The sequence below is a fragment of the Anser brachyrhynchus genome (genome assembly GCF_964034855.1).
Source record: "Anser brachyrhynchus genome assembly, chromosome: 22".
NCBI classification, from domain to species: domain Eukaryota; kingdom Metazoa; phylum Chordata; class Aves; order Anseriformes; family Anatidae; genus Anser; species Anser brachyrhynchus.
In genome coordinates this window covers 2588863-2612260 of record NC_137715.1, presented here as the reverse complement: position 1 = coordinate 2612260, position 23398 = coordinate 2588863, and the positions used below count along the sequence as shown (strand labels likewise).

Below are 23398 nucleotides of genomic sequence, written 5' to 3'. Positions count from 1 at the left end.
GAGGGCTTTCCTGGGGCACGAGGGGAGATCAGGCACCGGCTCTGCAACGGGCAGGAGGAACAGGGGAGAGCTCGCCGCTGGCTGCACGCGTTACCGTGCTGCAAAGACCAGAGGGTGCGAGCAGAGCACCAAACACGTCCTCATCCCACAAGCCAGGAGAAATCAAAGCTTTGGAAGCTCGTCAGAGCCTCTACCCACGCTTCAGAGCCACGGCACGGATGGTATGATCCACGAGTCAGGTTAGATTTCCAGCTCAGAAGTGACATTAGGAGGCAAAGGTTTAATGAACCAGGCTGCAGCATCTACCCGGGGAGGATATTAATGAAACCAAGATGCCAAAGCACATCAGAGAGGAACGCAAGAGACTGATTTCAAGGCAGAAGCCTCTGCTGGCTTGAAGCAGTAAGAAGCACAGAAAAACTTTACTGGCTGGGGTGAGGAACCCATCTCGAACGTGATGAGGTGGGAAGCAGCAGCCTCACGGCGTTGGGCACCAGGCACAGGGAACCAGAAGTTAATGGAGCTGCTGCCAAGCCCACGGGATGCCCAGAGAGGGGGCAGGAGGGGTGAAGTCGCCCTGCCCGCTGCTCGGGAAGCGCCGGCCCCAGGGAGCGGGCAGGGGGCCATGCTTGTCCTTTATCCGCTCGGCTTTCCATCCAGGTTCTTTTCCTTTAGATCTCTGCAGCCTGGCCGTGGGATGCTGTCCCTGCCATCGTGCTGGAGATGCCACTCAGAACAGCATCAGTCCCCCAGCCTTCAGCTCAGCCCCCCCAGGAGGGGTCAGTGGGTGCCAGCACCGGCTGCAAACGCACAAGTGATGAGCCTTCAGAAAGCCAGGCAAGAGAAAGAAGCTCCAGGCGATAAGCTAAGCACAAGGCTAAGCAGTTCCTTTGATAGCTTCCATGTATTTACCCTCCTAGATCTCACCCCCTGCATCCTCCCTGTTTTTCTCCCGCTCTGTAGCATTCGGGATATGGCAACCCGGCCCTAAAAACTGAAGTAGGGGATGCCTGACTGCAGGGGGGAGCCCGATGCTGGTCCCCGGGGCCGGTTAACCCAAGGCGTGCGCTGGGAGCCGGCGCTGGCAGCGGGCTGGGCTCTGTGCCACGAGGTCTGAGCACAGCCCGAGCACTGGGGACGGCACCGGGAGCAGGAGAGGAAGAGCAGGGGTCAGGAGCCCGGCGGTCCGAGGGGAGCCGCGGCCCTTCCTGGCTCTGCTGCAGCATGGCCAGGTCCTGCGGGGCCGCAGCCACGGCCGGAAAGGAGGGAGGAAGTGCTCAGAAACAGCGATTTTCTGCTGCTCCCTGCCCTTATATGGGCAGCGGCGCTGCCTGCGCCGGGCCGGAGCCAGGCACCCGCTGCCGGGCACAGGGACGAGGGGTGCTGGGGGGAAGGGGCAGAGGAACCCCCTCCACAGCCAGGTGCCTGCAAGGGGTGCAAGTCCTCACCTCAATCCTGCCCACAAAGAGCACGGCCACGTGCCTGGCGTCCCGCTCCCCTCAGTCCCTCGAAACCTCGAGCCCAGGCGACCCTGGGCAATGGAGGGAGATAAATGCAGGGAGCCCTCACCTCTGCCTGCTCCTGCCGTCGCTGGCAGCGAGCACAGGGTGCACATCGCTCTGGCTCAGAGCTGCCTTTCACCTAGGCACTGTATGTAAGAGCCAAGTGACACAGACAGGGCCACGACCGTGGGACTTCCAGACCCATACCCACACCTCGCCCCATAACAAAACAGGATCCACGCTAACTTCCCCGGAGGAATTATTCCCTTCATGATAGGAGATCGACAACTCGCACATCCCTGGAGGAGCTGGAGGAAGCCCTCTGCACATTGCAGCCCCTCGTGGGTCTCAGCTCAAGCAAATTAAAGCAGTGCCCACGTCCACGCCGCTGCCAGCAGCTCCCCGAGGTGACAGCCGTGCTGCTGCAGGAAGGAAACGCTGGGGACAGGACGGGACAGGAGAGCTACCTGCCTCCCACACCCCCAGAGCCTCCACCCTCGGGCAGGAAAGGCTGCCTCCGGAGATACCAATTTTAAGAGTTTCAGAGGAGCCACAGAACGGGAACCCTGCAATTTTCTTGCCACACGTGGGCTGCAAGAGGAGGCTGCAGGCGTAAAAGCTGTCACTTTGGGGACTTATTTAGCTGCATGAGGTATTATTATCCAGCGTCTGCCAGTGACCGGAACAGAAGACGCCCTCTCGGCACACAAACAGAGGGCATCGGGACGTGCACGAAGCCGCTCCAGCTCCACAAAGCTGTCCTGACACCACCCTGTTCATGCAGCGGCTCCGGTGCACAGCCGGGGTGGGACTCCAGCCACAGCGGGGTGGGACAGGAGCATTTTTGGTGGATCGACCTCCTCAGGGATACCCAAAGAACAGCAGCTCTGCAGGAGCCCTGCTCCAGAGGGAAGGGCAAAGCTGCTGGGGAGCAGGGAACAATGCTCCCGCGGTCAGAACCCCCTGGGGAGGACACAGCCCCACCACCAATTTTCCTTACCCTAAAGCAGCTCCCAGCCACGGCACCTCTGCAGGGATGTGATGAGGGAAGCCTCACCCCAAGGTCCGCAAGCTGAGTTTGGCTGGCAAATGAAGGCAAGGTGTGGCTGTTCACATAACCCTGACCTTGCACCACGAGGGATTTTACCACTAGACCTGTGTGCAGAGCCCTGCCTGCCCCAGCGGCGTTAGCCAGCATGCACTTTTGAGGTGGCATTTGAACCTTTGAGGTGGCATTTGAACCGGCAACCTGCAGCACAAAGCCTCCCTGCTAGGCTGCCGTCACTGCAGAGCCAGCAAGCTCTTCGCAAGCCTCTCCCCGTGTCAGCTAACAGCTCCAGTTTGCAGGGCTGAGCCCTGCTGCCTGCTCTGGAGGGGCTGGAGGTGACCTTTGCTGGTCCTGGAGGGCTTGCTCAGCTCCTGCAGTTACCACGAAGAGGCTGTCAGTGAAACAGAGCGGCTGCATTTTAGCTAGAGTGCTTCAAGAAACACAAACGTTTACCTCTTGGAAAATAGGAGACTCCCTTTGTAGGCAGAACAAAGGCAGAGAGGAATTAAGATCTTATCTGAAGTGATTCAGGATCTATCCTCCCTGGAGGGCTGAGGCAGTTTCCACCTGATTTGGCTGTGCCATCTCCCACTGTCACCTCCATCCCCATCCCCGTCCCCTCCTCCTGGGCTGCCTGTGCCCACAGCACCCCGGCAGCCTCCTCTCCCTCCCGCTCATACGAGTTGTATTTTCAGCACATCTCTGTGTGAGACCAGCACCGAAAAGGTGCGGTGCTGGTGTCCGAGGGGCTGCAAGACCCTGCCTGCATCCCAGCCCCTCTTCTGTTCACGTGCAGCCAGGTGCAGAAGGCTCCTGCGCCCCTGCTCCTGCCCGTGTTTTTGCCAGGCAGGTCAAGGGGAGCAGGGACAGCAGCTGGCACCTCCTCAAGTGCTCCGGCACCTCCTGCAGCTGTGTTTCAGCCCCTCGGTCCTGCCCTGATGCCAGCCCTGTGGCACTGTCCCCCAGGAGCCCGTGCCGAGGGCTGTCCCCATCACAGCGCCCTTACCCAGCCCCAGCGGTGCCAAGAGCCCTGCTCAGAGCTCTGCTGCACCTCCCACAAGGAACAGCAGTTGCCAAGCATTTGGGAACTTTAAGACGGTATAAAATGTCTGTTCCAGCTCCCTCCTTTAAAAGGGGCCATGCACACGACGCGCTGGAAGCTGCCGTGCTGTTCGGCTGCCTTTCGGTGCTGCGTAGGAACGGGATGCTGCTCCACCAGGGCTCTCCCCCTGCTCCCCAAGCTCAGCTGCTTGTGGCACTGTCCCTGTAACCTCCTCTGCTCCCAGGCAGCTGCTCCAGCCGGGCACAGATGTCTGGGTCTCTGCACAGCTCCCCAGACACTTGGTTAACAGGGAAATGGGGTGAGTAAGACCCCGCAACAACCTCACGGAGAGGAGAGAAACCTAGTTTTGCTTCCAGCACAGCACACACCGCAAGGAGCCGAAAGTCCCAGCAAGCTACAGAAAAGCCCCGGCAGTGCGGAGCACGCTCCCTCCCTCCCTAGGGTCTCCTTTAATAAGCAAGAACTAATGAAGAGCCCGAGTTCATTGTAAAAACAGCACTGGATACTCCAGAGCATTTGGTACAGCGTTATCTTGATTGTTACCATGGAAAAGCAGCCGTGTCCCCTTAGCAGCTCTGTGAAGCACAACGCAAGCCCCGGGCTGAGCTCTAGCTCCCTGCTCGAGCCAAGCTGCGTTTGTGCAAGCCAGGAGCTGTTGGGCAACCCGCTCCAAGGAACAGACCTTGCCAAAGCAGAGGTTTCAAAACTCGGCGCTGGCTGTGTGGGCACCACCAGCTCTGTCTGCTAACAGGTGAGGTCCCGATTTCCCCCTCCTCCAGCAGGAAGCACGCCTGAGCAGTCTGCTTTTCAGCTCCTGGCACTCCCAGGCTAATGGGGAAGAAAGGAAGGTCGCTGTGTCCTTCAGAGCACAGCCGCGAGAGGAACGCGCTGATCCCAGAAGATGTCTGCTCACCCTGAGCCCGCTAGCAGGACAAATCCTGTGCCATCCTCCCTCTGTCCAGACCTTCTGTGGACCAGCACTGTTGGAACACTGAGCTGAGCCAACACGCCTTGCTGACAGCTCTCCGGGCAGTCTTTTTACCCCTTCCCATTGAAGGAAAAATAATTAAATAGATTCCCAGAACAGTTGCCACATCCTGTGTTCTCCTCAGAGACTGTGACTCAAGCCAAAATTGCCCCTGGATGCGTTTTCTTCCACTGCAGCGTACTCCGAGCACACATCTGCAGCTGTACAGCAAGGCTCACAACCACAGCTCAGGACCATGTCTTGGATGCTTTCGGCTCAGCCGTGCCCCACGAATGCCAATTCTTGGTGCAGTGAAGTCTCACAGAGAGGCGATCTACCAAGGCTGCCTGTCCTGTGCTAATCTTGCCCTTCCAAGGGACAAAGCTTCTTCGCAGTAGTGTCACTCACAGTTCCCTCTCATATTCTCAGTGCCCTGGAGTAGGAAGGAAAGCAGATTGCTCCTGCGCCCACCCAGGAGCCGAGCAGTTCCCCCTGCACCACCAGAAGTTATCAGGGCGAGCACCCAGCCCAGAGCCGTGCGTCAGGGCTGGGGACTTTTGCTGACCCAGGGACACCTCGAGGGTACAGAACAGGATGCGCCTGGACAACACCCTTCTCAAACAGGCTCCTCTCTTCCCTCTGGAGAAAGAGATCTTGGTCTGTGCCAGTCGTTATCCCTTCTATCTGTTTATTTCTGCTTGCCAGAGCTTCCCAGCCCTACAACACCTGGGTTTACCTGAAATACTCGCCTACAGAGTCTGTCCAGATGAGGCCATTTGCCATTTCACCTGATTGTGTTGCTGGGTGCCAGCAGGGAAAAAAAAAACAAAACAGTGCAAGACATGGACGTGACTGGGAGAGGCAGACCGTGGGCCGGACCCTTCCCACCACCAGGGACGAACAGAACAGCAAAAGCTCAGACATGTGGAACACGAGAAGAGGAGCCCAGCCCCAAGCTCGCTGCACGAGGGCGTTGGGGAAGCACCAGCGCGCAGAAGGCGGCGGCGCGATGGGGCGAAGCGCGCCCGCCCGGGGCGAGGAGGGGGCCGCACACTCACCTGGCTCTGCAGCTCGCTCTGCTGCTTCAGACGCAGGTTCTCGGGAGTGTCTGCCACCATGGTGAAGGACTGCTTCGGGTAGTGTCTGGGGAGGGAAAGCAGATCGTTAACCTGCGGTGCTGCTGCGGGCCACCTCCACCCCACCGACCCCACAAGAGCTGCGCCACGGGGCCACGGCCATGGGACAGTGGCGATGGCTACCGGGTGCGCTCGCCTGCACCTCCAGAGCAGGCACATTTCTCACGTTAACTGCAGCTAAAGTCCGTCAGCAGTTTTATCAGGAAAAGGGGAAGGGGAGGATTTCCTCCCCCCCGGAGGGCAATGGCTTTCCAGGGCTGTACCTGTCTGGTTTCTGGACAGACCTTAGCACATCTTCATCGAGACCTTCAATTTTTCATTAAGTAGTCCTCAGGGTAATTTCGGGCCAAGTAAATGCTACGAATGCCCTGGTTTTACAAGACTTTGCTTCTGCTTCACCGTTTCTGTTGGGAAGGGTCAGAGGGAGGAGGGTGACTCCACTTGCTGATTTTACCGAAGCCTCAGCCACGCAGACCTCACACCACGGCCTGCTGACTGCAGAGCATCACAGCCCCAGCATAAACCATGTCAGCACAACCGTGCCTGTCCTGGGGGCACAGGCTGTGCTTCTTATCTACTCCAGTTCTGCGTGTTCGGTGAACGCTCAGGGCATGCCTGAAATGGGAGCATGAGGCAGGAGACCTCCGCCGCGGCCTGGCGACGAGCCCAGCAGCTATTATTCTGAAGTGCCATGGAGCAGTTTCTGAAAAGCACACACAGCCCTTGCTGTGGACATAAATTAGCAGTTGGAAGAACTCAAGCACTGGCAGAAAGTAAATATCTGATCCCAACGCTGGAGGTTGCTACGAGGCCCCTCCAGGCAGACTGGGGGCCTTCACGTGGCCACCTCCAGACCCCCAGGAGGTGTGGAAAAAGCAGGAGGCAAAGCAGTGCTGTAACAGGGGGTGCTCGGTGGGTGAAATCCCTCGCTGGGCTTGGCCAGAGCCTGGCAGCAGCTATCACTGGAGCCTCATGCCTCCGAGAGGCAGCAGTCTGGCAGCAGGATGCTTTGGCACTCGGGTCCCGGTGTGGGTCAGGCTCAGCACCGCGGGACGCCCTCACCCCACCATCCTGCGCCATCCACAGCCCACGAGCAGCACGGAGGAAGCTCTGCACCAGAGGAGCACTTGCAGGATGCTCAGTGCTGGCCGCCCCCGTGTCAAGCTCCATGCACCAAGCCCCCTGGGAAGTGCCCACGGAGGAAACCTGACACTGAACGGATGGAAACTGCTCTCACGGGATGGAAAGGAAACTGAAGACGTCCCACGGCAGCACTTAGGGTTTGTAACTCAAGTAGCAGAGAGCAAGAAGGGAAAAACGGCCTTCACAAAGGGCCGGAGGTTTCCCTTTTGCACAATTTAAAGCAGGACTCTCAGCACGGTGGCACAAAAAGGATTTTAGGAAGCTAGTTCCCAGCACAGTGCCGTGGCCGGGAGGCACAGGCCGCACCGGCCCTGGTTTGTGTTTACCACAGAGCCGCGCTCGCTGCCTCCCGGCATGCGCCGCACAGCACCGCTTCAGCCTGGTTTCACTTTCAAACACAAGAACTGGGTTAGAACCTCCTGAAAAGGGCAACCGAGCCATCGCCCACCAGAGAGGCTCCTCGAGGTGACAGAGGCCTGTGGCTCCTCGCAGCGGGGCACGGTGCCCGGCTCCCCTCGGGGGTTTGAGGGCTTTTAGCGTGGCGCTGACCCCAGTCTCAGGGCTGTAACCCAGCCCGGGCAGCCTCCAAGTCCCACACCTCCACCAGCACAGCCCAACCGGTGGCTGAACCAAGCTCTCGAGGGTTACGCAAGCTCCAGGCCAGCCACGGCTCCTGCCCCTTCCCAGGCCATGAGACACTTTGTGGGTCTCAGGCCCCCAGGCTGCGCTCCAGGAGCTTGTGTGCTGCAGCGTTAGCCATCATCTATTTACAGAATCAGCATTAGCACCTCTGTCTGAGGCTAACCAAAATGCGGCCAACTGAGGGTAAGTTAGCAAAAAGCCAGCTGCAAGTGGAGGAATCTGTCCGAAAGCTGCTGGCCTCCAAGCAGGGCAGCAGCAGACACAGCCACAGACCTGCAAGAGCAGCACACACCTCATAAAGCAGCAATGCAGGAAGCTCGAGAATAAAAATAGACTCCTCCTGAGCCTCGCTGAAAAAATAAAGAACCCTCCATGTACACACAGAAACCAAACAGATGCAGATGTGGTTTGCAGAAAGGGGAAAAGACAACTCAGCAAGCAGCAGCTCGCTGCCTGCTCCCCTCTCCCCAGCCCTGCAGCGTCCGGGATAGCAGGGGACAGACCTGGGCAGCCTCCAAAAAACACACCACCACGGCAGCCCGGCTGTCCTGCCGGCCTCGGTGAGATCCCAGCCAGCCCCCACCGAGCGCCGTGCAGCCGGACCTGTGCCAAGCGAGCCCAAAGCAACCCTACACAGCCCCCCGCAAACGTCTGGCGACAGGAGAGACCGAAAAGCACAAGAATCAGTTTCAGGCAACAGATCACCGACTGCTTCGAGGATATACTTTAATCTCTGTTTAGATTAATCTGATTAGAGGGGATATAATACCGTGTGCTAGGGCTCCGTTCCCCACTACTGCTAGGAACTGTCACAAAAGGCTTCACGCCGGGGTACGGTGTCAGGGCATACACCTCTCCACGCTGCTTCCCGCAGCTTGCTGTGGAGATTTTGGCACTGAGACTCCGGTAACAATAAAATCTGATCCTCTACGAGGGCCCAGTGCTCACCAGGAGCAACGGACACCACAGAACCGGGTGTGTTTTTGCCATTTACTTAAGTGCTCACGTGGAAACAGAGCTCTTGCTGTTCTGGCCACCATTTCTGCTCTCCCAGCACAAACATCGGGGTGGGCGCTGCCCGAACCCACCCAAAGGCCCTGCTACGGTCACTGCTCGGAGCTGCGCCCGCGGGCGACATTTTAGAAGCAGCAAATCGGCCTCAGACGCGTTGGGACCAAATCCACGCCAGCTGCTGTCTGCTGCTAAGGGATGAGCAGCCTGCGGGGCTGACAAAGGACGGGGGGGTGCCTGTGTACATGACACCAGCCTGTGGTTAGCAAGCTCCTTCGCATAAAGGCTGCTGCAGTTGCACCAGTCACTGGGTGTAATGCTCGCAATACCTTGAATAGAGAGCATCAGGGGGAACGGGCCTTAGACGAGGGCACAGAGACACCAGAAATGCGTCTTTGCAACCCAGTGGTGCCTGCTGCGTGTGTTGGGGGAGGTCGTGCTCACCTTGCTGCTGTGGGAAGGAGGAGAGGTAAGGAGCAGCAAACGTGCATGTCTGTGCAGTGCCGGGTGCCATCAGGCAGCCGCTGAGGGAGCCGGGGCTTAGCTACCAGCAGCGCCAACCCAGGAAGTGCACCGCCTGGGCTCACAGGGCACTGCGGGACAGGGAGAGACTCGGCTCTCGTTTCACCCAAGCTACTCACGTCCCGCAGCCCTCGCTTGGGTTTCTTGGAAGTCACCGCCTGACTCACACCAAGGTCAAAGAGAACAAAGCCACTTCTTAAGCACAAACGCAGTTAAACCGTAACGCCCTCCCTGATTGCTAATTCTCCATTTGGCAAATGAGGTCTCAAAGGCTTCGGATCAGCCCCAGACCCACCGTGGGATGGAGCCACAGGCCGTCAGCGCTGCCAGACAGCGGCACGGAGCCACACGGCTCCCATGAAGGGCAAACACGGTTCCAGTTGTGCGCACCAGCGAGCCCGAGCTGCATTTACGGCTCAGCCACGGCCCGCGAGCTCCGTGCTTGTCTGCTGGTGCTGTGAGCCTAAATCATCCCATTCCCATGGCAACCGCATCCGATGCTCTGGGCATGCCAATATCGCTCCGAAGGCGAGTCCGAGCAGCAGCCTCCAGGGCAGGAGGAGGGAAGCCCCAGTGGCTGCAAGGGCTGGGCACCAAGTGACACAAATCCGTCCCCGTGGAGCTCAGAGAAACCAAAAAGCCACAGCTATAGGGCAAAAAAAAATAAAAATAAAAAAATCAATCTTCTGCAAGACAGCCAACAGTGCTGCTTCTTGCATTTCCAGGAGCGCTGTGCCCACAGCAGTCCGTGCCCTGCTGCAGAGCCTGGGGAGGGAGAGGAAGAGATAGGCACAGCCTGCACTGACTACGCCGGAATTAGGTTTCCGCCTCTGTCGGTGAGATTTTGAGGAACCCTCCCGAGGCTCGGGGCAGCCTTCCTCTGCGCCTTGAGCCCCTACAGACCGCTGTGGGGGGGCAGCAGCAACCTGTCCATGTGAGGCACAGGAAGAAACGCACAAGTTGAACCATTTCCCTTAATATTAGGCATCGGTTTTCTCCGGAGCGTGGCTCATGAGATCCGCCTGGTAAAGGAAAGGCATTTGAGTCCTTTGGGAATTTAAGGCCAGGAGCTGCTGATTCAGGAGCAGTGACAGCCCCCCCGCCAAAGCCAGCGCTTCCCACTGCTCAGCCAGCACAAACACAGCCGCCCATATCCCCGCAACACGCCAGAGAGGGGAAAGCCATCTCATATGCATGAGAATCAGCCCCAGAAATAGTCAGCAGTAAATTAAATCTTAATGAGAAAGCACCGAGCGAGTTGCCTTGGGTTTGGGGAGAGCGCGGGAGGCAGCGGGCGCGTGGGAACCGGGCGCCCGCTCCCCTGGGATCCGCGGATCTGGTGCTGAGGATGGGACAGGACCGGTCCTGCCCTCCCCATGGGGGTGGTCTTGTGCAGTCTCACTTCTCCCCCTCCCCATCACCAGGCCCAAGGAAGGAGCAGAGCAGGGGGGTCCTTGCTGCCCTCCCCCAGCCGCCTCCAAAACGTCCTGGGGAGGGAAGCAGGAGGGGGCTCAGCACTCAGCCTGCCTCCAGAGGTGCACCAAAGGCACCCGTGTGATCACCGTGCACCATCCTCACAAGCAGGGACCGGCGCTGAAGGCACAAGATGGCTTTCAAAAAACAGGAACCAGGGGGAATTTCAGCAGCCCCGACACCACCAGGCTCGGCGCCACACGGAGGTTGCAAAGTCCTTGACGGAGGCGGCTTTCTGCCAGCCGCTGCAGGGTGCAGGAGCTCGTCCAGCTGCTGCCAGCAGCTCCACGCCAGCACCACGTTCACGTCCTCCTCTAACATGTGCACGCTCGCCCCGACGCCCTTTGCTCCTCGGCTCTTCCCCAGAAGCTCATTTCTGAAGTTAATCCAACAGGTAGAAAAGCACGCAAGGAGCAAAAGTCACTTGAATTGACAATGCAGCCAAGGCGACCGAGCCCTGAAGGGCCAGCAGAAAAACCCTCGGTGCTCCAGGGCCTCTGAAGATGACAACCACGATGACAAACAGGGGACCCTGCTCCAAACAATCCTTCTGACACACTGATGGGAACTAATTAGTCCCACGCACCCTTCGATACGACATTTGGGCAAAGTCTGCTGCTCAGTAACAGCTGCCCAGACAAAACCAGTAACCTTTCCAGAACAAATGGGGGCCAGGAAGAAACCACCACGGGAGCTAACGCAGAGGTGCCCCGGTTCTTTCCTCTGGCTGGCACAACCACAGCACCGGAGCTCTTTGCTCCCAGGCTGGCAGAAGCACGGGGCTGCTCTCCCTGCCGAAGGCTGCAGGTGCAGGGGGGGGACGAAGCATCCAAGCCCTCGGCAAGCCCTCCCAGCGAGGCTGCTCCAGCTCCGCTACGGCCGCCAGAGACGAGGCATTTCGTGTTGCATTGTTAAATCAGGTCAGTGGAGTCTTTGCAAGCCAGACCGAGCCTGTCTGGCTCCTGCATTAGGAGCTGCTTGGGTGCGTTAACTCCAAGGCACCTGGAAGCTCACCCCGCTGTTCACAGCAGCTGTAGGATTACCATGGGATAAGGGTCCGTCTGCTCAGCAGCCCTCCCCCAGCTGGCTTTGCCATCTCCCCCCCTGCCACTACGGGGCCCTCGTGCCGCCAGAGGAGACAAAGCTCCCCCGGTTCTTCCGAAGAACCCCCACAAAGAGCTGCACAAGCAAAGGCAGGGCTGAGGCAGGAAGCTCCCGGTGCAGGGACGCCGGGCGGCGGGCGCAGACTTTCCCACGCGCTGACCAGCATCAGCCCCGTGCCAGCCCCAGCTTCCCGTGACCCCGAGGCAGACAACCCCGTCAGCAGTTCCACCTTCCTGCACCCAGCGCAGCGATGGCTGTGCCAGCGACCTCAGCCCCGGACCAACACAAAATTCAGCCTGCTCACATCCCAGCACATCCCCGCGCCCTTGAGGCCGCCCCCCAGAGCCGCCCTCCCAGAGGACCTCCACTCTGCTCCCTCCCAAGCAGCAGGGCTCGAGCATGGGGAGCTTCGCATGAGCTGGGAAGCAGAGTTAAACTTCTCCAGTAAAGACACCGGTGGGACACGGCTGCAGGACCTCGTAAGCAGTGCTCTGGTCATGCACGCTGCTTGACCGAGAGGCCCCCCTAGTCTGAGAGCTTCAGGACACAGATATGCCACCTTCAGCAGGACTCAAGCGTGTGTCTGTCCCCAGCAGGACGAGCGGGAGATGGCCGAGTGTCTACAAGAGCCTCCCTAGCTCCAAGAGTTGCTTCTATTCAAGCGCAGGCACTAAGCAAGTGCCTCGGCAGATCCGCCTGGCGAGCAGCGGTGCTGCCCTGGGTGAGGACGTGCAGCCCCTTCCCCACCCACAGACCTGCCCCCCTGGGGGGCGACGGCCGCCTTCGTGCAGCTGCATCGAGGTTTTGGGAAAGAAGAGTTAAACAAAGGAAGTAATAGACTCTGCCTTGCCAGAACGCTTTAAGTTCACATCCTGCCTTTCAAAGACTTGCTGATTCCTGGGGACAGGCTTAACAAAATAAACTTTTTCTTTTTTAAATAAAAGCAGCACCGTGCCACTTTGCAGAAGAGGCTTGCAAACATCCCACCATAAAAGAGCAGGCAGCGCAGAGAGATTTCAGTTCCTCCCAGCACTTTCAGGGAGAGGCTGCCAAAATGGCTGGTCCAGCTCTCCACGTGTGCAGCTGCCGCCTCTCCCCAGCAGCTGCTCGCAGCCTGACTGAGAGTCGGGCGTGCGAGCTCGGCACCGCTCCACAGGGCACTGCTGCTCCGATTCCCACCGTCCAACCCCACGTACCGGCGCCAGGCTGGGGGAGGCAGAAGGAAAACCCCCTCGCCCCCAGCTCCCTTCGGCTGCCTGGGTGCTGAGCAGGGCACAGCACTGGGCGCAGCGCTCTGCTGGGCAGCTCCGCGCCTCTCCCCCTTCCCCAGGGGCTCTGCCAGCAGATAGCAGAGGGTGTTGCAGAGCAGAATGCTGCCGGGTGGAAAGCAGCCTGCTTCGGGAACCTGCTTCAATCCACAATGGAAAGGTTTCAAGTGAAAGCAGCAGCACAAGGGGTGCCAAGCTGTGAAGCCAGCAGTCACTTCTGGAATCGGCTCTGCTCACCACGCTGCCCCCGTCCCATCCCTCAGCCCCCAAAACAGAGCAGGGCCTGTCCAACCCCCCCCCCACTACAGACAGGGCTCAGAGGAGCTACAGAGCTGTTTATGGGAACAGGGCAGGCGTCACGACGGTGCTGTTTTTTTCCACAAGGCTTTTGGCCCCAGGCGTGGATAAATAAGTTCAGATAAATAAGTTCAGGAAAGTCAACAGCCATCCACAGCCACCCCCACCCCACGCAGCGAGGTCTGTGCCAGGCAGACCTTGCTGCGGCCTCAGCCAAAACCCTCCCCGAGGCTCTGTGGGTGCTGCCCCCTGCCCAGGGCAGGGCGAGGGGCTCTGCCCGAGCCCCCCGTGTGGGGTGAGCTGCGTTGCTGCTGCGGGGGGCACGGGGAAGCCGCCTGGGTTCTGCTGCCCTGCATGGGGAGACGGTGCCTGCTGCACGAGCAGGAGGACCCCGGCCCGCAGATGCCCTGACTACAGGGGATCGTGTTCCTTGGAGAACAAGCTCACCTGCCATCTGCTTTGTCCTGAACAATAAGGCAGCGTCCTGTTGACACAGCTCCTACCCGAGCTGGAGCACATCTCCCCTCCTCCAGGCTCCAGGGGCAGCTAGGGGATGAGGCAGGGAGCCCACGTTCACCAGGTGGGCGGGTGGAGAGAACGCCCTGGGCTATGGTGAGAAGCGATCCAGCAACGCAGGGGGAGCCGGGAGGGAGCAGCGAGCTGCAGAGGGGCACCGCGAGGTCTGCCCCGGCTCCCGCTTCTGCAGAGGCTCCACCTGCGAACACTTGGGGTTGCGCGCACAGGGGCATCTCTGGTTTGACGTGAACACTGCAGGCACCAGCCACGGAGGAGGCAGCAGCAGAGCACGGGGTGGGGGGAGGTAGCAGAGCCCTGGAGAGGGATTTTGGGTTTCCATGAACTGACCAGGAAGCCTGGAGCAATAATGTCAGCTACCGGAGGTCCCTGCATCAATCCCAAGCACATGGAGAGCACCTGGAGTAAGCTGCCCTTCCTAAATACTCCGGAAAGCAGACATCGCGCCCCAAAGGGGACAGACATTGCAGCCCGAAGAGGATTCACTGATGTTTGCAGCATCCCAACCATTACGTGACAGCATCACACGGGGCAGCTTTCCCATATACCACACCCCCATCCTACAAAAGAGGGGCCTGGGGCCCTTCCCCAAACTCCGCAGCGGTGACAGCAGCACCCTGCGCTCCCCAGCCTCTCCTTAGAGCCACATGCCGGGGGTCCCCCCCCACAGCACCCACCACGTGCTGGGGGCCAGCTCCCATTTACACCAGGACAAAGAGCGGTGCCTGCTCGGAGCTCCACGGCGCACAAAGTGTGTGCACCGAGACAGAAAGCCAGTTATTCTCATCCAGAAACTCGGCACAAATAAAGCATCGGGATAAACACCTGGACCGCGTCCCAGCAACACAGTTGTTCCTCTTTCCCTTCCTGCCCCCCCCCCCCAAACTCGGAGGATCACTTATTAGTGTAGTAGGCTGCTACCAGATGGAGCGGCGAGGAGTGCCAAGAACAGATCCCTGGCTCGTTGGGGAACTTGGAGCAGCTCTGCCCACCGCTCGCTAACTTTTTCCAAGCGAGAAGCGAGCCCCAGAGGTATCAGGGAGCTCGCTCCAAATGGAAAGGCGGGGATCAAGTTACCAGGGAGAAATCTGCCGGGGAGGCTCCTCAGGTCGCCACCAGAAGTGGGAGGTTTGTGGCTCGTGCCCAAGCGATGCTCCTCGCTAGGCGAGCCGGGGGGCTGCTAGCAAGCTGGGGCTGGCAACAAGGCACATCAGCCCTATGGCCCCGACCCCCCCGCTGGCCCCACGGCCCCGATCCCCCCAGGCACACTTGGCACAAAGAGGACAGCCACCGCCGGGTGTGGTTTATTGCAGGGAAAGGCATCTCCTTGAAGAGACGCTGAAGTCACGCAAACACAGCAGATGGAGGGAACGGGGACCCTGCTGACACACCTACGTAAGATATTTTTGGCAGTCTCACATAGCCTTTAGCCCCTTTGTGAGGAGGGGGGGGAAAAAAAAAGTTTTCCCCTTCCCCTGCCAACGAGGGGGCTGAGGGGAGCAGCACAGCACCTGCCTGCCCCGGACGCTGAGCAGCAGGGTCCAGCCAGCAGCACATCAGAGGCAAGCAGGGTCTGGCCAGCAGCACACAGCCGTGCGAGCCCCAACAGAGGATGCCGGAGCCGCACCAGGCTCCCGGGGGGCAGGGGAAGGCCACTCACTCCCTGCCTGCCCAAAATTCACACCCAGCACCGCGGGGCAGGGGCAGCCCCTCCAGCCAGCCCTGCTTCAGCCAGCAGGGAGACGCATCCAGAGGGATTGCTTTTACTCCAGCAGGAATTCGTGTGAGCCCGTCGCTCTAAGATGAAGTCCAGCCCTGTCTAGATGTTCTCTTGAGGGAGAGGAGCAGAACAACCTCATAACCAGGACAGAGCAGAGGAACCTCTCCTGCCTCCACAGGAGAGGAGCCTGGTGCCCGCAGCTGCCTGGGTTGCTTCCACCCCAGCTCCCACACCCAGTGACATCTCTGAAGATGCCAAAGTCCCCAGACCAAACACACTGCTTTGAACTCTCAGGCAGGATTCTCAAGACACTAATTTGTGCTGGATGATGAGTGACTGCCGAGGCAAGGCACGGAGCTGCCAGCCCCCGGGGTTTTCCAGGAGAGGACCAGAGCAGCGCTGCTGCAGGCACCACCTCCAGTTAGGACTCGGCAGCCAAGAAACTGGCCCAGCTCTGCCAGCTGCAGCACAGCTCCGTTATCCCTGCAGCAGAAATTAAATCCTGTATATAATGTGTAGTTGGGAGCAGCTGGTCCCCTGGACACCCACGCAGTCTCACCTGTCCTTCGCAGCTCAGCTCTCCTCCGCCCTCAGAGGCCTCACACTATCTGCATACAGCCCTACCTTGAACCAGAAAGAGGTGGAAGCAGAGGAACTCACATAAAAAGATGAGCCCAGCCTCAAATGCTGCTCCCAGTGAGCAGCCAGTCACCCCAGTACCCAGCCGAAGCCACAAGAGGAACGCTGAGGACCTGGTCGCATCTACCACCGAGCTCCCCCTGGGCACGGGGAGCTGAGCCCTCGGGGCAGCTACCAGCCACCTTCCTGAAAGGCAGCACGCAGATTTATTGCTGGGGCAGCGTCACACGGGGAGGAAGCCCAGCCCTCTTCCTCCTGCTCTCTTGAAGAAAGAAACTTCGGAATTTGGCAGACGGCCACAGCTCGAACAGAGGAGACCCTGTGCGAGGGCATGTTCAGAAAAGCAGCCTCCTCCCTGCCAGCACAAACGTTGCTTTTCCCCCCACTTCTGCTCAGGGACAGAAGATGTCGCCCCTCAGCCCCAACACCGTGGGACCCTCGGGGGCAGCTCGGGGCTCACCCGCCTTGCCCAGCCCTTTCTTCCTCCCCAGGATATTCCGGGGGCACCAGGGGTCCCAGCTGCAGGGGCAGAGGCTGGGAGGGAACAAGCCCTGTGCCTGCAGCTCCCTGAGCCCCACGATGGGCACTGGCCCCGTGCAGCCCCCAGCTGCCCTCGGCTCCCTCCACGGCCAGGCACGGCCACGCCAAGCAGGAAGAACAGAACCAAACGCAGGTTTCCGTGCGCCATCTGAGCGCCCTGGGGTAGAGGCGAGCCACGCAGCTGCCTCCGGAGAGAGGCTGCTGAAGGGTTAAGGCAGCGAGCGGCATCAAAGGGAGCTCTGAGCGGAGGGGGGTGAGAAGCTGAGATGGGTCGGGGTTGCGCAGACTCCTTGGAATCTCAGGAATTTCCCATTATTATCCCACTTCCCTTGCAGCAGCGTGGAGGGAGAGCACTGAAGGGACCCCAGGGCCGCGCCTGTGGCCAGGCTCAGAGCTCCCAGCGCTGGCATCGGGGCGCAGGTGAGGACAACGAGGTTCAGGACAATGAGGAGAGCTCGGGGGAGATCAGCTCCTGCAGAGACCTGCTGCTTGCTGCAAGCCAAGGCCCCAAGCTCTCGGATCCCGGACTGGCTGCTCCACCGCCACAGCAGATTTGGGGACCCCACAGCCAAGGAACGAGTGCTGGGGAGCCCCAGCAGCTCAGTCCCCTCAGGCTGCGTGCTCCCCCCGCACCATGCCATTACCCCAGGGATTTCCCTTTCACCTTTAAAGCAGGAGTTCTGAGCTAGTGCCAGGGGCCCCCACTACCAGATATCGAGGGCTATTTGCTGCTTTTCACACCGTTGCCGCCCTGCGCTTGAGGTAAGGTCCCAGGACACAGCATTACCAGCAGACTCGGACGCTGCCCGCCTCACCCTGTCCAGCAGGAGTTTGCCCACCACCGCCAAGTCACAGCCCCCACCGCCAGCACGTGGTGCCAGCAGTAACTGAGCTGAAGGGGAAGTTTTTTTGCCAGAGCACCATTGACTGGTGAACTTATTGCTTCTCCTTTCCATTCTTAGACACTAAGATGATTAATACCCATCTTACAAGGATGTTGTCAGGATTACAGTTTTTAAAGTACTCTGTGAATGGAACCTGCTGTACAAGAGCTTAGTGGTACATTATCTAATTTTCCTTCTAAGGCCAGTTAATATATAAGAAGCTGCTGCAAAAATCTTACCGCAAAGCTGCTTTATACACATTAACATGCACAGCAAGCACACTTTCACTTACCTATGAACTGGGTAGGGACTAGCTTCCATGACCCAACCCCGGAACCCAGACAGCTATCTCAGTTAGACTTCAACAAACGAGCAGGCTGGGTTACCATCTAAAGCTCCTAACTCCAGTGATCATCAACTGCAGAGGAACTGACTAAGGAGAACTTTAAAAACCCAACACAAAGACAGCATTGATGTTTTTATGCAAAGCTTCCTGCCCAAACAAACCGCGCACGGCACATCACATTTAAGACCTCCTAGAGTAAAAAACCAGCTTCAGAACGGAGCGCTGGCTTGGAGTCACCCCTTACTGCTCAGAAAGTCTGTTTGTCAGCGCTCTCCCACTGTCACGCACAATCAAGGGTCTTCTCTTGAGAAGAAAAAACAATCGTGGGGGCCAGCAAGCACCAAAGAGAAGCAGGGAAGTGAGCTGAGGAGCGGTGCAGCCAGACACTTGTGCTGCACCTGCCCCACACGCTGCTCCGCAGGGCACGTGCCAGCAGGCGAGGGTGAAGACACTTGGCTGTCACCTCCCATCCTAGCAGGGCACAAGCTGCAGTGACACCCCCGTGTCCCATTTCTCTGTCCCCAGGCACCTGCCTTCAACTGGGGGAACAAGCACCTTCTCGTTTCCCCTCCTCTCCGCAGGGATGCGGGTTAAGAGCAGCTCCACCTAAATGCCTGCCGGTATTTGAATTTTATCCACCCTTTGTCTGCCCAGGCTGGAACTCAGAGCAGAGGCCATCGGCTGGCATTTATGGTGGCAAAGGCTGTTTAACGGGGCTTTAACCAGCCTGTGTCACCCCATCTAACTGGCCTGCATCCCTCCTCCACTTGGAGCCTCACGTGCACCCCCAGGAAATGCTGCAGAGCAGTGGGGAAAGACCCCTCCTGCTGAGCGAGATCGGGGCTCCCTGTGCCCCACATTTCAGGACATGAGGACCAGTGTCTGAGAGGGGGAAGGGTCCAACAACCCCCTCAGCACCCCCAGACCCAGAGGGTCCAGCAACCCCCTTAGCACGGCGCAGACCCAGCACCATCACAGCAGCCCCAACCGGCAGCAGATACTCACGCGTTGCAATACGGCTTCTTCTCGTAGCCCTTGTAGTTTTTCATGTTTAGGGTCATCTTGCAGGTCTCGCAGTGGAAACATGCTTTATGCCAGAACTGGAAACAGATGAGAGAAGCATTAGCACGAGTGACTTGCTGTTCTGATGGGACGTGGCCCTGCTTTGTGCAATTCAAACTCGGGCTCCTTCAGCTGAGAGACAGTGCTGACATCCCCAACCCCAGCAAAACCCACGGACAGACAATTCTCTTACCAGTTTAGGACAAAGCAAATCCCCCTCTGCCAATGTGCCTTATCTCAACAGGGCAGCAACATTTATGGCTTAGCATTATAGCAGCACGCTGCCTTATCTCCAGATCGGGAATTCACTGGGCTAGGCCAAACACAAGAAGGGAGACTGTCAGCAGAGTTAACAGCTGTGGTTTGCAGGCTTCAAAGTTACCACTTTAGGTTTTTCTGCTGATGTTAGCCAAGAGATAGCCAGAAGAGCAGGTCAGGTGAGGCTGCACAGAGATGCTGAGCCAAGGAAATGAAGATAGCGAAGGGAAGGTTCTCACGAGAAGCAGACGGACCAACACAGGTGTCCCAAGAGTCCTCACCACCCTCCTGCGGGCCCAGTGGCTCACCCCAGCCCTCGCAGAGCCCTACAGCCCCACAAGATGCCGGGTGACCCCACATACATCTCAGCCCCCCTCTCCCCGCTGCTGTAGGGCGCTCCTTGGTGCTGGTGGAGCAGTGCCTGCATTCTTCCCCCTGTCCCTGCTCCAGCAGCCTCGGGCTCACCCCACCTGAGGTCCGGACACAGCTTTCCAGCAGCACGGCTCTCCTTCGGGCCAGGAGGCACACTGGGACTCCAGGGTAGAGACAAACCCAGATCACAACGTTATCAGCTGCAACACCAACCGAGCTCTAAAGCAGCATTTTAAGCGTTCAGAGCTCATCTGACTCAAGGGGTTTCTGGGCTGGAAGGAGCCCAGTGAGACCTGCTCAGAGCTGCTTCCGTCAGCAAGCCCGGTGAGACACCCAGGGCTCTGAGTCAGGCTACGCTCAGCGTGCACGGAGCAGACACAGGGAGAACAGCTGGCAGCAGCTGCTGCTATTTCCACCTTCAGCTTTTTCCACCCTTAAGCTTCTAAAAAGTCGTCTCCACCGCTGGCACCGCCGGCTGGGCGCTCTGCGCAGAGCCCGGCCGAAGCCCTTGTGCCACCTACCCCAGGTACCACACCCCGAGCACAAACACCGCCGCGCTCGCGGGCGATGACTCAGCCGAGCAGGACAATTTGCTGCCTCGTTTCAGTTGCTCAGAGCAACATATTTGTTCTTTTCCTCCAGTTACACGAGTTCCTCCAGAGCCTGCTGCTAGCAGCAGCCGAGCAAGAGCGGCTCTCGCTGCATCGGTCTATGCAAACTCCTTGTGCCTCACCGTGCTACCGCCCTAGCTCACATCCAGCCCACAGGGACTTTTTCCTTCCTAAGCTTTCAGACTGGACAGACAAATCAACAGCTGAGTCGTCACCATCCTGAAAGTTACAGCCTTTCAGCTGAGTTATTGCCACCCCAGAGGCAGTTCAGGGCCCTTCAAGGGCTGGGCAGGCAGCTGGGGTGCCTGGAGAGCCGCCCCTACCTCTGAGCCTTACTGCCTCTGAATTGTTATCTCGCCCCTAACAGCGCTACCACCAGGTCCAGGAACCTCAGCCAGCCCCGAGGAGGAGGGCTGAAGGGCTGCCGCAGCCAGCACAGGAACAGCAGCCACAGAGGCTTCCCCTGCCGCCACCGCTCACCCTCCAGCAGCGCTGCAGAGAAGGGGGGACAAGCTTCGGAGAGCTTTCCGCAGGAGCATCGACCCCTGGGCTTCCAATTCCAAGCTTAAAGTGCTCTGAGCACCTGGAGCAGGCGCTAGGTACAGCCACACAGCACACCGTGCCCGCAGGCTGGGCTCCACTGGCAGCAGCCCGCTGCGATCCAGGCCAGCCGCTCTCCGGACGCGCAGCGCTTTGAGCGCCGCCACTTGTGGCGGACAAGGGACAGGGCTCGCAGCCAGGGCACGTCCCGCACCCATGTCGCAGCTCGTGCTGCAGCTGCAAAGCATCCACCCAGCAGGCAAACCACGGCTGCACGCCTGGGAGCCAGCACCACCTGAGAGGCGGAGGATTAAGATGGCATCAGGAGAGACTAACGGGGCTGGGGACACTCATAACGAGGTTTTCGTAATGAGGTTTAACACAGTTAAGGGCGAATTCCGGCTTCTGCTTGTTTTAAAGTCACCCAGCATCAGCCTCACAAGGGCTTGGAGCTCGGCAGCCCCAGCCACTCCCAGCACGGAAGCTGGCTGTGGCACAGCACCCTGGTGGTGGGACGGGGGGGGGTAAGGACGGGCACTGCCCGGTGCCTTCGCCTCTCACGGGGTGTCAACATCGGAAGGGCAGAGGCAGAGCTTCGCCCCACGCAGCGCTTCGGGCAGGCAGCCTCACTTCGGCCGCTGTGCTGTGTTTCTAAAGCCCAGCGCAGAAGCAACTTTTCCGCATTTGCTGCGACTCTCAGAGGAGAAGCTGGTAGCTGCCCTTCCTGATTTCACTGCCAGGACGCTGGGGAGAAAACCAAACAACATCTGCCTGTCGCACACCAGCAGAGGCACGGAAAGCTTCCGTGCAAGCCTCGCACACCTCTCCTCCCAGGAGCCCTTCGCGGCTGCTGCCTTCGGTCCAACTCCAGCCTTGTGCAAACAGCCCCAGAGCTGCCCTTTAGACTTTGCTCGGGGCAGAGCGAAGCAGGGGGACATCCACGCTGATAAAACTGCTTATCCTGTGCTCCTACGGGAGGTGGCCGGGCTCCTCCAGCCCTGCCTCAGCAGCCAGGGGCCCCAGGAAGGATTAACGGGGAGCTTGCTGGGGGAGCTGCTTTGTTAGGGGGTGCTGTACGTCCGAGGTGACTTGGAGCAGAGACACGCAGCAAGGCCCCAGAAGCACAGGATGACCGCTGCAGCTGTCGGCTTGCTCCCAAAGAGCTAGCATACGTGGTGCGAGGATGCACATTACTCATGCCTTCATGGCAGCGCACAATCGCCAGCTCAGAAGTAGCACAGAAGCCAGAGGCTGCCTGCACAGGAAGAAGCGACGCGCCAGCCCCCTTCCCTTCCAGTTACCCCCAGTTCAGAGCCCCCGGGGCGACGGGAGGCCGGCAGACAGCGGCGCTTCGCCGCTCCGCACGAACGGGAGGCTCCCCGGGCCGCCGGGCTGAGAGCTGAGCACGGAGCCATCGCCGGCCCAAGGAGGAAACATCACCCGCTAAAAATGCGAGCAATAGGGTCTGCCGGAGCTCAGGAATGTCGCTGCTGAGATCTTTGCATTCTTGGAGTTACTTTTTTTAGTCCCCGCACGGATGGTCCCAGAAGCCTGGGGCAGGAGGAGGAGGAGGAGGAGGAGGGGGGCAGCTCCGCTCGCCGGGAGGGGTCGGCTCTGGGGGGTCCCGGGGGGGCACGGAGCCCCGGCAGCAGCCAGAGGACAGCGAGGGATCGAGGCACGACCACCTCCTCTTCCTCCTCCTCCTCCTCCTCGCCTGAGGCCAGACCCCGACAGCACCCGAGAGGCTGCCCCGGGGTTTATTTCGGTTAAAGCACCCCCCCCCCCCAGAGAACCGGGAGCACCGCGCTCCGCCGGGCAGCTCCCAAGGCGAGAACCCGGAGCCGGGAGGCAGCGGGGGGAACCGGAGACTTAAAAAAGATAATAATTAAAACAAAAAATAATAAAAAAAAATCAACAAAACCCGCGGTAACGCGAACCAGATGCGGCTGCCGGGGGCAGCGCTCGCCGCCGCTCCCCAGCCGGCCGGTCCCGGTCCCGCGCCCCCGACCCCCCCGATCCCGGTCCCGGTCCCGGTCCCCCCCCCCCCGCAGCACCCCCCGGTGCGGGCGGCGGCACCGGGAGCCCCGGGGGCGCCCAGCGCGGAGCGTGGCCGGGCGGGTGCCCCCCCCCCGCACCCACCTTGTCGAGGCAGTTGACCTTCTCGGTGGGGTACACGATCTTCCCGCAGCGGGCGCAGTTGGGGTTCATGGCCGGGCTCCGCCGCCGCCGCCTCTGGGCCGCCGCCCGCGCCCCGCGCCGCTAAATAAGGGGGGGGGGGGGAACCGGGGGGGGGGGGGCAGGGGAGGGGTTTCGGGGAGGGGGGGGCGGAGCGGCGGCGCGCGCCCACCCACGCGCGCCCCCCCGCCCTCCGCGCGCGCACGCACACACACGTGCCCTTGCACGCGCGCCGCCCCCCCACCCCCCCCCCCCCCACCCCGAGGGGGGCTCCCGCCCGCGCGCGCGTGCTCGCGGCGGCCCTCCCCGCGTGCACGCGCGCGGTGCACGGCCGCCCACGTGTGCACGCGCGGCCCCTTCGCGCGGCCGCCCACGCGCGGCCCCTTTGCCCCTGCCCGCAGCCCCCCCCCCCCCGGGACCCCAGCCGAGCCCCCCCCCGGTCCCGCCTCGCCCACGCGTGGGGCCGCGGCGCGCACTTAGAGCGCGCGGGGCGGGCGCAGCGGCAGCCGGGGGGTATAGCTCAGTGGTAGAGCATTTGACT

The 23398-nt window shown here is 60.0% G+C and overlaps 1 protein-coding gene across 1 annotated transcript in view; it reads right to left on the bottom strand.

Annotated features, from left to right (window-relative positions):
• LASP1 (LIM and SH3 protein 1) overlaps positions 1 to 22978 on the bottom strand; it is a 30996-nt gene extending 8018 nt beyond the window's left edge. Inside the window, exons 1-3 of the mRNA XM_080565169.1 lie at positions 22822 to 22978; positions 18845 to 18939; positions 5639 to 5723 (exon numbers count right to left, since the gene is read on the bottom strand). Of these exons, the coding sequence (XP_080421295.1) occupies positions 5639 to 5723; positions 18845 to 18939; positions 22822 to 22890 (249 nt within the window). The 5' untranslated portion in view covers positions 22891 to 22978. The remainder of the gene's footprint in view (positions 1 to 5638; positions 5724 to 18844; positions 18940 to 22821) is intronic.
• Between the last annotated feature and the right edge of the window lie 420 nt (positions 22979 to 23398).